The sequence below is a fragment of the Poecile atricapillus genome, chromosome 32 (genome assembly GCF_030490865.1).
Source record: "Poecile atricapillus isolate bPoeAtr1 chromosome 32, bPoeAtr1.hap1, whole genome shotgun sequence".
In the NCBI taxonomy this organism is placed as follows: Eukaryota; Metazoa; Chordata; class Aves; order Passeriformes; family Paridae; genus Poecile; species Poecile atricapillus.
Window position 1 is genome coordinate 844,815 of NC_081280.1, and position 10,951 is coordinate 855,765.

Here is a 10,951-nt window from a genome sequence, read left to right on the forward strand (position 1 = left end):
ATGAAGCGCTCCGGTAACAAAAATACCACAAAAAACCTTCAAAAACAACCCAAAAAAAACCCCAAAACCCCCCAAAAACACAGAAAACCTCAAGAAAACAAAAAACAAAAACAAAAAAAACCCAAAAAACCCCAGAAAACCCCCCAAAAACCCAAAAAACAAAAAAACCCCCAAAAACCCCAAAAAACCCCCCAAAAAACCCAAAATACCCCAAAAACCCCCCCAAAACCCCCAATAACCCAAAAAAACCCCAAAAAACCCCAAAAAGCCAAAAAACCTAAAAAACCCCCAAAAAACAAAAACCCCCGAAACCCCCAAAAAGCCCCCCAAAAAAACCCCAAAAAACCGCCAAAAAACCCAAAGAACACAAAAAACCCCAAAAAAACCCAAAAAACCCCAACCCCCCCCAAAACCGCAAAAACAGAAACAAAAAAACCCCAAAAAACTCCAAAAAAACCCAACAAAAAAACACCAAAAAACCAAAAACAACCCAAAAAACCCAACCCCCCCCAAAAACAATAAAAAACCAAAAAACCCCAAAAAAACCCCAGAAAATCCCAAAAAAACCCAACCCCCCCAAAAAAAACCCCAAACAAAAAAAATAACTTAAAAAAACCCCAAAAAACCAAAAAAACCCAAAAAAAACCCAACCCCCCCCAAACACCCCCCAAAAACCCAGAAAACAAAAAAAAACCCAAAAAAATCCAAAAAACCCAAAAAACCCCCCAAACCCCCAAACAACCCAAAACCCCCCAAAAAAACGCAAAACCCCCCCCAAAACAACAAAAAAACCCCAAAAAACCCCCAAAACCCCAAAAAACTCCTAAGAAACCCCCAAAAAACCCCAGAAAACAAAAAAAACCCCACAAAACCCCCCCAAAAAACCCCAAAAACCCAAAAAGCCCCCCAAAAAAACCCAAAAAACCCAAAACCCCCCAAAAAACCCCCAAAACCCCAAAAACCCCCGAAAACCCAGGAAACCACAAAAAACCCAAAAAAACCCTTAAAAACCCCAGAAAACCCCCCCAAAAAACGCCCAAAAAACCCAAAAACCCAAAAAAAACCCCAAAAATCCCCAAAAAACAAAAAAACCCCAAAAACCCCAAAAAACCCCAAAAAACCAAAAAATCCCCAAAAAACTCCCCAAACCCCCCCCAAAAAACCCCCAAAAACAAACAAAAAAACCCCAAAAATCTCTAAAAAAACCCAAAGAACCAAAAAAACCCCCAAAAAACCAAAAAAAAAACCCCAAAAACCCCCCAAATAACCCCAAACCCCCTCAAAAAACGCAAAGAAACCCAAAAATCCCCAACCCCCCCCAAAAAACCCTCAAAACCCCCCCAAAAACCAAAAAAAGCCCCAAAGAACAGAAAAAAATCCAAAAAAACCCCAAAACCCCCCAAAGACCTTAAAAACCCCCAAAAAACACCCAAAAACCCTCCAAAAAAACCCTAAACCCCCCCAAAAAAACCCAAAACCCCCCAAAAAAACCCCAAAAAAACCCCAAAAAACAAAACCCCCAAAAGACCCCAAAAACCCAAAAAACCCCTAAAACCTCCCTAAAAAAAACCCCAAAAATCTCCCCAAAATCCCAAAAAGTCCCAACCCCCCCAAAAAACCCCAAAACCCCCCAAAAAACCCCCAAAAATCCCCAAAAAACCCCAGAAAAACCCCAAAAAAAACCCCAAAAACAAAACCCCCAAAAGACCCCAAAAACCCAAAAAACCCCTAAACCCCCCCCAAAAAAAAACCCCAAAAAACCCAAAAAGTCCCAACCCCCCCAAAAAAACCCCAAAAAACCCCCAAAAAACCCAAAAAACCCCAGAAAAACCCAAAAAAAACCCCAAAAACCCAAAAAACCCCTAACCCCCCCCCAAAAAAAAACCCAAAAATCCCAAAAAATCCCAAACCCCCAAAAAAACCCCAAAAAACCCCCCAAAACCCCCAAAAAACAAAAACCCCAAAAAACCCCAAAAACCCAAAAAACCCCTAAACCCCCCCCAAAAGAAACCCCAAAAACCCCAAAAATCCCAAAAAATCCCAACCCCCCCCAAAAAACCCCAAAACCCCCCAAAAACCTTAAAAACCCCCCCAAAACCCCTCCAAAAAAACCCTAAAACCCCCCCAAAAAAACCCCAAAACCCCCCCAAAAAAACCCCAAAAAACAAAAATCCCCAAAAACCCCAAATACCCAAAAAACTTCTAAAACCTCCCTAAAAGAAACCCCAAAAATCCCCCCAAAAAACCCAAAAATCCCAAAACCCCCCTAAAAAAACCCCCCAAAAATCCCCAAAAAATCCCCAAAACCCCCCAAAAAAACCCAAAAAACCCCAAAACCCCCCAAAAAAACCCCAAAAAAATCCCAAAACCCCCCCCAAAAAAACCCAAAAAAACCCCAAAAAACCGAAAAAAAAACCCAAAAAACAAAAATCCCCAGAAACCCCAAATACCCAAAAAACCCCTAAAACCTCCCTAAAAGAAACCCCAAAAATCCCAAATCCCCCCCAAAAAAACCCCCCAAAAATCCCAAAAAATCCCAACCCCCCCCCAAAAAACCCCAAAAACCCCAAAACCCCCCCAAAAAACCCCCCCAAAAATACCCAAAACCCCCCAAAAAAACCCCAAAACCCCCCCCAAAAAAACCCCAAAAACCCCAAAACCCCCCAAAAAAACCCCCTAAAAACCCCCAAAAGATCCCCAAAACCCCCCCAAAAAAACCCCAAAACCCTCCAAAAAACCCCCAAAAAACCCCCCAAAAATCCCAAAAAATCCCCAAAAAACAAAAACCCCCCCATAAAACCCCAAAAACCCCAAAACCCCCCAAAAAACCCAAAAAATCCCAAAACCCCCCCAAAAAAACCCCAAAAAACCCCAAAACCCCCCAAAAAAACCCCCCAAAAATCCCAAAAAAACCCCAAAACCCCCCCCAAAAAAACCCCAAAAACCCCAAAACCCCCCAAAAAAACCCCAAAACCCTCCAAAAAAACCCCCAAAAAACCCCCCAAAAATCCCAAAAAATCCCCAAAAAACAAAAACCCCAAAAAACCCCTAAAACCTCCCTAAAAAAACCCCCAAAAATCCCCCCAAAAAACCCAAAAATTCCCCCCCAAAAAACCCCAAAACCCCCCCAAAAAACCCCCCAAAAATCCCAAAAAAATCCCAAAAATCCCCCAAAAAAACCCAAAACCTCCCTAAAAAAAACCCCAAAAATCCCTCAAAAAAACCCAAAAATCCCCCAAAAAATCCCCAAAACCCCCCAAAAAAACCCCAAAACCCCCCCAAAAAAAACCCCAAAAATCCCAAAAAATCCCAAAAAATCCCAAAAAACCCCCAAAAACCCCCAAAACCCCCCAAAAACCCCCAAATTGTCGCACAGAATCCCTAAAACCCACCCAAAGAACAGAAAAAGCCCCAAAAGAACAGAAAAAAAAAAGCCCCAAAGAACAGAAAAAATCCAAAAAAACCCCAAACCCCCCAAAGACCTTAAAACCCCCCAAAAAACACCCAAACCCAACACCCAGCTCCCCCAAATTTCCTCCTAAAATTCTCCAAATTCCCTCAATTCCCTCTCCAGACCCAAAAGTGCCCCAAAACCGGAGCAAAAACTCGGAATTTCTTTGTGCAGCGGAACTGGGAGCTCCTGGGCCAGGCCAGGTTTGAATATTTCAATTTTCCTCCTCTTTAAAACCCACATTTCATCCTTGGGCAGAGCTCGGCCACGCGGGGATTTCCTGATTGCGGAGCCTCCTTCGTCTTCCTCCTCCTCTCGGGGTCATTTTGGGATCATTTCGGGGGTCTCGGGGTCACTCCGGGGGTCTCAGGGTCATTTCGGGGTCACTCCCGGGGGTCTCAGGGTCATTTTGGGGGTCTTGGGGCCATTCTGGGGTCATTTTGGGGGTCTCGGGGTCACTCCGGGGGTCTCAGAGTCATTTCGGGGTCACTCTGGGGGGTCTCGGGGTCATTTTGGGGGTCTTGGGGCCATTCTGGGGTCATTTTGGGGGTCTTGGGGGTCATTTCGGGGGTAATTTTGGGGGTCTCGGGGTCATTTTGGGGTCATTTTGGGGGTCTCGGGGTCACTCCGGGGGTCTCGGGGTCATTTCGGGGTCATTTTGGGGGTCTCGGGGCCATCCTGGGGGTCTCAGGGTCACCCCGGGGGTCTTGGAGTCATTTTGGGGTCACTCCAGGGGTCTCGGGGTCATTTTGGGGGTCTTGGGGCCATTCTGGGGTCATTTTGGGGGTCTCAAGGTCAGTCCTGGGGTCATTTTGGGGGTCTCAGGGTCACTCCCGGGGTCACTCCGGGGGTCTCGGAGTCATTTCAGGGTCACCCCAGGGGTCTTGGGGCCATTCTGGGGTCATTTTGGGGGTCTCGGGGTCATTTTGGGGGTCTCAGGGTCACTCCCGGGGTCATTTCGGGGGTCTCGGGGTCATTTTGGGGGTCTTGGGGCCATTCTGCGGTCATTTTGGGGTTCTCAGGGTCACTCCCGGGGTCATTTTGGGGGTCTCGGGACTATCCCGGGGGTCTCGGGGTAATTTCAGGGTCATTTTGGGGGTCTCGGGGTCACTCCTGGGGGTCTCGGGGTCATTTTGGGGGTCTCAGGGTCACTCCGGGGGTCTCTCTCGGGGTCACTCTGGGGGTCTTAGAGTCATTTTGGGGTCACCCCGGGGGTCTTGGGGTCATTTTGGGGGTCTTGGGGCCATTCTGGGGTCATTTTGGGGTCACTTCAGGGATCTTGGGGATCACTTCGGGGGTCTCGGGGTCACTCCGGGGCCATCCTGGGGATCTCGGGGCCATCCTGGGGGTCTCGGGGTCATTTCGGGGTCACCCCGGGGCTCTCGGGGATCACTTCGGGGGTCTCGGGGTCACTCCGGGGGTCTCGGAGTCATTTCGGAGTCACTACGGGGGTTTGGGGGTCATTTTGGGGGTCTCAGGGTCACTCCTGGGGTCACTCCAGGGGTCTCGGGGTCATTCTGGGGTCACCCCGGGGGTTTGGGGGTCATTTTGGGGGTCTCAGGGTCACTCCCGGGGTCATTTCAGGGGTCTCGGGGTCATTTTGGGGGTCTTGGGGCCATTCTGGGGTCATTTTGGGGGTCTCAGGGTCACTCCCGGGGTCACTCCGGGGGTCTCGGGGTCATTTTTGGGTCACCCCAGGGGTCTTGGGGCCATTCTGGGGTCATTTTGGGGGTCTCAGGGTCACTCCCGGGGTCATTTTGGGGGTCTCGGGACTATCCCGGGGGTCTCGGGGTAATTTTGGGGTCATTTTGGGGGTCTCGGGGTCACTCCTGGGGGTCTCGGGGTCATTTTGGGGGTCTCAGGGTCACTCCGGGGGTCTCTCTCGGGGTCACTCTGGGGGTCTTAGAGTCATTTTGGGGTCACCCCGGGGGTCTTGGGGTCATTTTGGGGGTCTTGGGGCCATTCTGGGGTCATTTTGGGGTCACTTCAGGGATCTTGGGGATCACTTCGGGGGTCTCAGGGTCACTCCGGGGCCATCCTGGGGATCTCGGGGCCATCCTGGGGGTCTCGGGGTCATTTCGGGGTCACCCCGGGGCTCTCGGGGATCACTTCGGGGGTCTCGGGGTCACTCCGGGGGTCTCGGAGTCATTTCGGAGTCACTACGGGGGTTTGGGGGTCATTTTGGGGGTCTCAGGGTCACTCCTGGGGTCACTCCAGGGGTCTCGGGGTCATTCTGGGGTCACCCCGGGGGTTTGGGGGTCATTTTGGGGGTCTCAGGGTCACTCCCGGGGTCATTTCAGGGGTCTCGGGGTCATTTTGGGGGTCTTGGGGCCATTCTGGGGTCATTTTGGGGGTCTCAGGGTCACTCCCGGGGTCACTCCGGGGGTCTCGGGGTCATTTTTGGGTCACCCCAGGGGTCTTGGGGCCATTCTGGGGTCATTTTGGGGGTCTCAGGGTCACTCCCGGGGTCATTTTGGGGGTCTCGGGACTATCCCGGGGGTCTCGGGGTAATTTTGGGGTCATTTTGGGGGTCTCGGGGTCACTCCTGGGGGTCTCGGGGTCATTTTGGGGGTCTCAGGGTCACTCCGGGGGTCTCTCTCGGGGTCACTCCGGGGGTCTCAGAGTCATTTTGGGGTCACCCCGGGGGTCTCGGGGTCATTTTGGGGGTCTTGGGGCCATTCTGGGGTCATTTTGGGGTCACTTCAGGGATCTTGGGGATCACTTCGGGGGTCTCAGGGTCACTCCGGGGCCATCCTGGGGATCTCGGGGCCATCCTGGGGGTCTCGGGGTCATTTCGGGGTCACCCCGGGGCTCTCGGGGATCACTTCGGGGGTCTCGGGGTCACTCCGGGGGTCTCGGAGTCATTTCGGAGTCACTACGGGGGTTTGGGGGTCATTTTGGGGGTCTCAGGGTCACTCCTGGGGTCACTCCAGGGGTCTCGGGGTCATTCTGGGGTCACCCCGGGGGTTTGGGGGTCATTTTGGGGGTCTCAGGGTCACTCCCGGGGTCATTTCAGGGGTCTCGGGGTCATTTTGGGGGTCTTGGGGCCATTCTGGGGTCATTTTGGGGGTCTCAGGGTCACTCCCGGGGTCACTCCGGGGGTCTCGGGGTCATTTTTGGGTCACCCCAGGGGTCTTGGGGCCATTCTGGGGTCATTTTGGGGGTCTCAGGGTCACTCCCGGGGTCATTTTGGGGGTCTCGGGACTATCCCGGGGGTCTCGGGGTAATTTTGGGGTCATTTTGGGGGTCTCGGGGTCACTCCTGGGGGTCTCGGGGTCATTTTGGGGGTCTCAGGGTCACTCCGGGGGTCTCTCTCGGGGTCACTCCGGGGGTCTCAGAGTCATTTTGGGGTCACCCCGGGGGTCTCGGGGTCATTTTGGGGGTCTTGGGGCCATTCTGGGGTCATTTTGGGGGTCTTGGGGGTCATTTCGGGGGTAATTTTGGGGGTCTCAGGGTCATTTTGGGGTCATTTTGGGGGTCACTCCCGGGGTCATTTTGGGGGTCTCGGGGTCCCTCGGGGTCATTTCGGGGGTCTCAGGGTCACTCCGGGGGTCTCAGGGTCACTTCCGGGGGTCTCGGAGTCATTTTGGGGTTCTTGGGGGTCATTTTGGGGGGTCTCGAAGTAATTTCGGGGTCACTCCCTGGGTCATTTCGGGGGTCTTGGGGCAATCCCGGGGGTCTCAGGGTCATTTCGGGGGTCTCAGGGTCATTTTGGGGCCATCCCAGGGGTCACTCCGGGGGTCTCGGGGTCATTTTGGGGGTCTTGGGGTCATTTCGGGGGTCTCGGGATCATTTTGGGGTCACTCCCGGGGGTCTCAGAGTAATTTTGGGGTCATTTTGGGGATCTTGGGTTCACTCCGGAGGTCACTCCCGGGGGTCTCGGGTTCACTCCGGGGGTCTCGGAGTCATTTTGGGGTCATTTTGGGCGTCTCGGAGCCATCCCAGTGGTCTCGGGGTCACTCCTTGGGGTGTCGGGGTCATTTTGGGGTCATTTTGGGGGTCTCGGGGTCATTTTGGGGTCATCCCGGGACCATCCCGGGGTCACTCCCGGGGGTCTCGGGGTCATTTCAGGGCCATCCCGGGGGTCTCAGGGTCATTTTGGGGTCACTCCGGGGGTCTCGGGGTCATTTCGGGGTCACCCCGGGGGTCTCGGGGTCATTTTGGGGGTCTCAGGGTCACTCCCGGGGTCATTTCGGGGATCTCGGGGTCATTTCAGGGTCACCCCGGGGTTCTCGGGGTCATTTTGGGGTCACCCCGGGGGATTGGGGGTCATTTTGGGGGTCTCAGGGTCACTCCCGGGGTCATTTCGGGGGTCTCGGGGTCATTTTGGGGGTCTTGGGGCCATTCTGGGGTCATTTTGGGGGTCTCAGGGTCACTCCGGGGGTCTCGGAGTCATTTCGGGGTCACCCCGGGGGTCTCAGGGTCATTTTGGGGGTCTTGGGGCCATTCTGGGGGTCTCAGGTTCACTCCCGGGGTCACTCTGGGGGTCTCGGGGTCATTTTGGGGTCACCCCGGGGGTCTCGGGGTCATTCTGGGGGTCATTTTGGGGTAATTTCGGGGGTCTCAGAATCATTTCTGGGTCACTCTGGGCGTCTCGGAATCATTTCAGGGTCACCCCGGGGGTCTTGGGGTCATTTTGGGGGTCTTGGGGCCATTCTGGGGTCATTTTGGGGGTCTCAGGGTCACTGCCGGGGTCATTTCGGGGGTCTCAGGGTCATTTTGGGGGTCTTGGGGCCATTCTGGGGTCATTTTGGGGTCACTTCGGGGATCTTGGGGATCACTTCGGGGGTCTCGGGGTCACTCCGGGGCCATCCCGGGGATCTCGGGGTCATTTTGGGGGTCTCGGAGTCATTTTGGGGTCACTCTGGGGGTCTCGGGGTCATCCCGGGACCATCCCGGGGGTCTCGGGGTCATTTTGGGGGTCTTGGGGCCATTCTGGGGTCATTTTGGGGGTCTTGGGGGTCATTTCGGGGGTCTCGGGGTCATTTTGGGGTCACTCCGGGGATCTTGGGGATCACTTCGGGGGTCTCGGGGTCACTCCGGGGGTCTCGGTGTCACTCCTGGGGGTCTCGGTGTCATTTTGGGGGTCTCAGTGTCATTTCGGGGGTCTCGGGGTCATTTTGGGGGTCTCGGGGTCACTCTGGGGGTCTCTCTCAAGGTCACTCCGGGGATCTCGGGGTCATTTCGGGGGTCTCAGGGCCATCCCAGGGGTCTCAGGGTCACTCCGGGGTTCTCGGGGTCATTTTAGGGTCATTTTGGGGGTCTTGGGGTCACTCCCGGGGCTCTCGGAGTCATTTTGGGGTTCTTGGGGGTCATTTTGGGGGGGTCTCGAAGTCATTTCGTGGTCACTCCCTGGGTCATTTTGGGCGTCTCGGGGTCACTCCAGAGCTCTCGGGGTCATTTCAGGGGGTCTCGAAGTCATTTCGGGGTCACTCCCGGGGTCATTTTGGGGGTCTCAGGGTCATTTTGGGGTCACTCCGGGGGTCTTGGGGGGTCATTTCGGGGGTCTCGGGGTCATTTCGGGGTCACTCCGGGGGTTTCGGGGTCATTTTGGGGGTCTCAGGGTCATTTTGGGGTCACTCCAGGGGTCGCAGGGTCATTTTGGGGTCATTTCGGGGGTCTCGGGGTCACTCCGGGGGTCTCTCTCGGGGTCACTCCGGGGGTCTCAGGGTCATTTTGGGGGTCTTGGGGTAATTTTGGGGGTCTCAGAGTAATTTTGGGGTCACTTCGGGGGTCACTCCCGGGGGTCTCGGGGTCATTTTGGGGGTCTCAAGGTAATTTTGGGGGTCTCGGAGTCATTTGGGGGTCATTTTGGGGTCACTCCGGGGGTCTCGTGGTCATTTTGGGGGTCTCGGAGTCATTTCAGGGTCATTCCAGAGCTCTTGGGGTCACTCCGGGGGTCTCGGGGTCATTTCGGGGCCATCCCGGGGGTCTCAGGGTCACTCCAGGGGTCTCGGAGTCATTTTGGGGTCACTCCGGAGGTCTCGGAGTAATTTTGGGGTCATTTTGGGGGTCTTGGGGGTCATTTCGGGGGTAATTTCGGGGGTCTCGGGGTCATTTTGGGGGTCTCAGGGTCATTTCGGGGGTCTCGGGGCCATCCCGGGGGTCTCAGGGTCACTCTGGGGGTCTTGGGGTCACTCCAAAGGTCATTTTGGGGGTCTCGGGGTCATTTTGGGGTCATTTTGGGGGTCTTGGAGTAGTTTTGGGGTCATTTCGGGGGTCTTGGGGGTCATTTCGGGGTCACTCCAGGGGTTTCGGGGTCATTTTGGGGGTCTCAGGTTCATTTTGGGGTCATTTCGGGGGTCTCGGGGTCATTTTAGGGTCATTTTGGGGGTCTCGGAGTCATTTTGGGGTCACTCCGGGGGTCTTGGGGTTATTTTGGGGTCACTTCGGGGGTTACGGGGTCACTCCGGGGGTCACTCCCGGGGGTCTCGGGGTCATTTTGGGGGTCTCGGAGTCATTTTGGGGTCACTCCGGGGGTCTCAGAGCCATCCCGGGGGTCTCGGAGTAATTTCAGGGGTCTCGGGTTTATTTCGGGGTCACTCCGGAGGTCTCGGAGTCATTTTGGGGTCATTTTGGGGGTCTCAGGGCCATCCCGGTGGTCTTGGGGTCACTCCAGGGTCATTTCGGGGGTCTCGGGGTCACTCCTTGGGGTCATTTTGGGGGTCTCGGGGTCATTTTGGGGGTCCTGGAATAATTTCGGGGCCATCCTGAGGGTCTCGGGGTCACTCCCGGGGTCATTTTGGGGGTCTCGGGGTCATCCCGGGGGCCTTGGAGTCATTTTGGGGTCATTTTGGGGTCACTCCGGAGCTCTCGGGTTCACTCCGGGGGTCTCGGGTTTATTTCGGGGTCACTCCGGGGGTCTCGGGTTTATTTCGGGGTCACTCCGGGGGTCTCGGGTTTATTTCGGGGTCACTCCGGGGGTCTCGGGTTTATTTCGGGGTCACTCCGGGGGTCTCTCTCGGGGTCTCGGGGTCACTCCGGGATCTCTCTCGGGGTCATTTCGGCTCCATCCCGGGGGCTCTGGGATTTTTTGGGGTCCCTCAGAGCAGGGTCCGGCCTCGCTGCGTTAACAGAACCCCGAACCGTCGCTTCAGAGCCAGGCGATGCCGGGAGAATTTATCATCGGGGGAGAAGCGGGCGGGGTGTGCCGAGCGTGTGGGGATCCCGTCCGGGGACACTTTCTGTGAGGGAAACACCGAGACCACCCCAAACTCCCTGAGGGGACCGAGCGTGAGGGAGACACCGAGACCACCCCAAACTTCCCCCTCCTCACCACACCCAAACCGCCGCCCCGCACACCCAAAAACCCCCAGCCCCTCTAAATATCCCCTCTAAACACCCCCGAACAGCCCAGAAATCGCGGCGAGGCGCAGCCCCGTACCCGCAGGGTGTAAACGCGCTCCCCGCGCTCGTTGGTGTAGCACTGCAGGAACATGGCGGCGGCGGAGGGACCGGAAATGGAGAGGGGGGAAACGGGAGGGGCGGGGCTTAGAGCGG

General features: G+C 55.4%; 2 protein-coding genes across 2 annotated transcripts; one reads left to right on the plus strand and one right to left on the minus strand.

Moving 5' to 3' along the window:
- Window positions 1–9,651, plus strand: LOC131590139 (uncharacterized). Its single transcript, XM_058860040.1, has 6 exons — window positions 1–13; window positions 4,474–4,526; window positions 6,905–7,231; window positions 7,315–7,988; window positions 9,433–9,504; window positions 9,597–9,651. The coding sequence occupies exons 1-6, from the start codon at window positions 1–3 to the stop codon at window positions 9,649–9,651; spliced, it is 1,194 nt and encodes a 397-aa protein (XP_058716023.1).
- Window positions 9,652–10,367: 716 nt separating this feature from the next.
- NOP10 (NOP10 ribonucleoprotein) lies at window positions 10,368–10,951 on the minus strand. The gene is made up of 2 exons (XM_058860184.1): window positions 10,836–10,951; window positions 10,368–10,635 (listed from the first exon to the last, which is right to left on the minus strand). The coding sequence occupies exons 1-2, from the start codon at window positions 10,887–10,889 to the stop codon at window positions 10,495–10,497; spliced, it is 195 nt and encodes a 64-aa protein (XP_058716167.1). The 5' UTR covers window positions 10,890–10,951; the 3' UTR covers window positions 10,368–10,494.

Bases quoted from the DNA above. Each gene is read 5' to 3' on its own strand.
- NOP10 (XM_058860184.1), bottom strand. From the start codon at position 10,889: ATGTTCCTGCAGTGCTACACCAACGAGCGCGGGGAGCGCGTTTACACC. The intron at 10,636-10,835 runs GTACGGGGCTGC...TTTCCCTCACAG, and splicing joins AGCGCGTTTACACCCTGCGG to AAAGTGTCCCCGGACGGGAT.
- LOC131590139 (XM_058860040.1), top strand. The intron at 4,527-6,904 runs GTAATTTCAGGG...TGGGGGTCTCAG, and splicing joins ACTATCCCGGGGGTCTCGGG to GGTCATTTTGGGGTCATTTT. The intron at 7,232-7,314 runs GTCTCGGGATCA...TTCACTCCGGAG, and splicing joins GTCTTGGGGTCATTTCGGGG to GTCACTCCCGGGGGTCTCGG.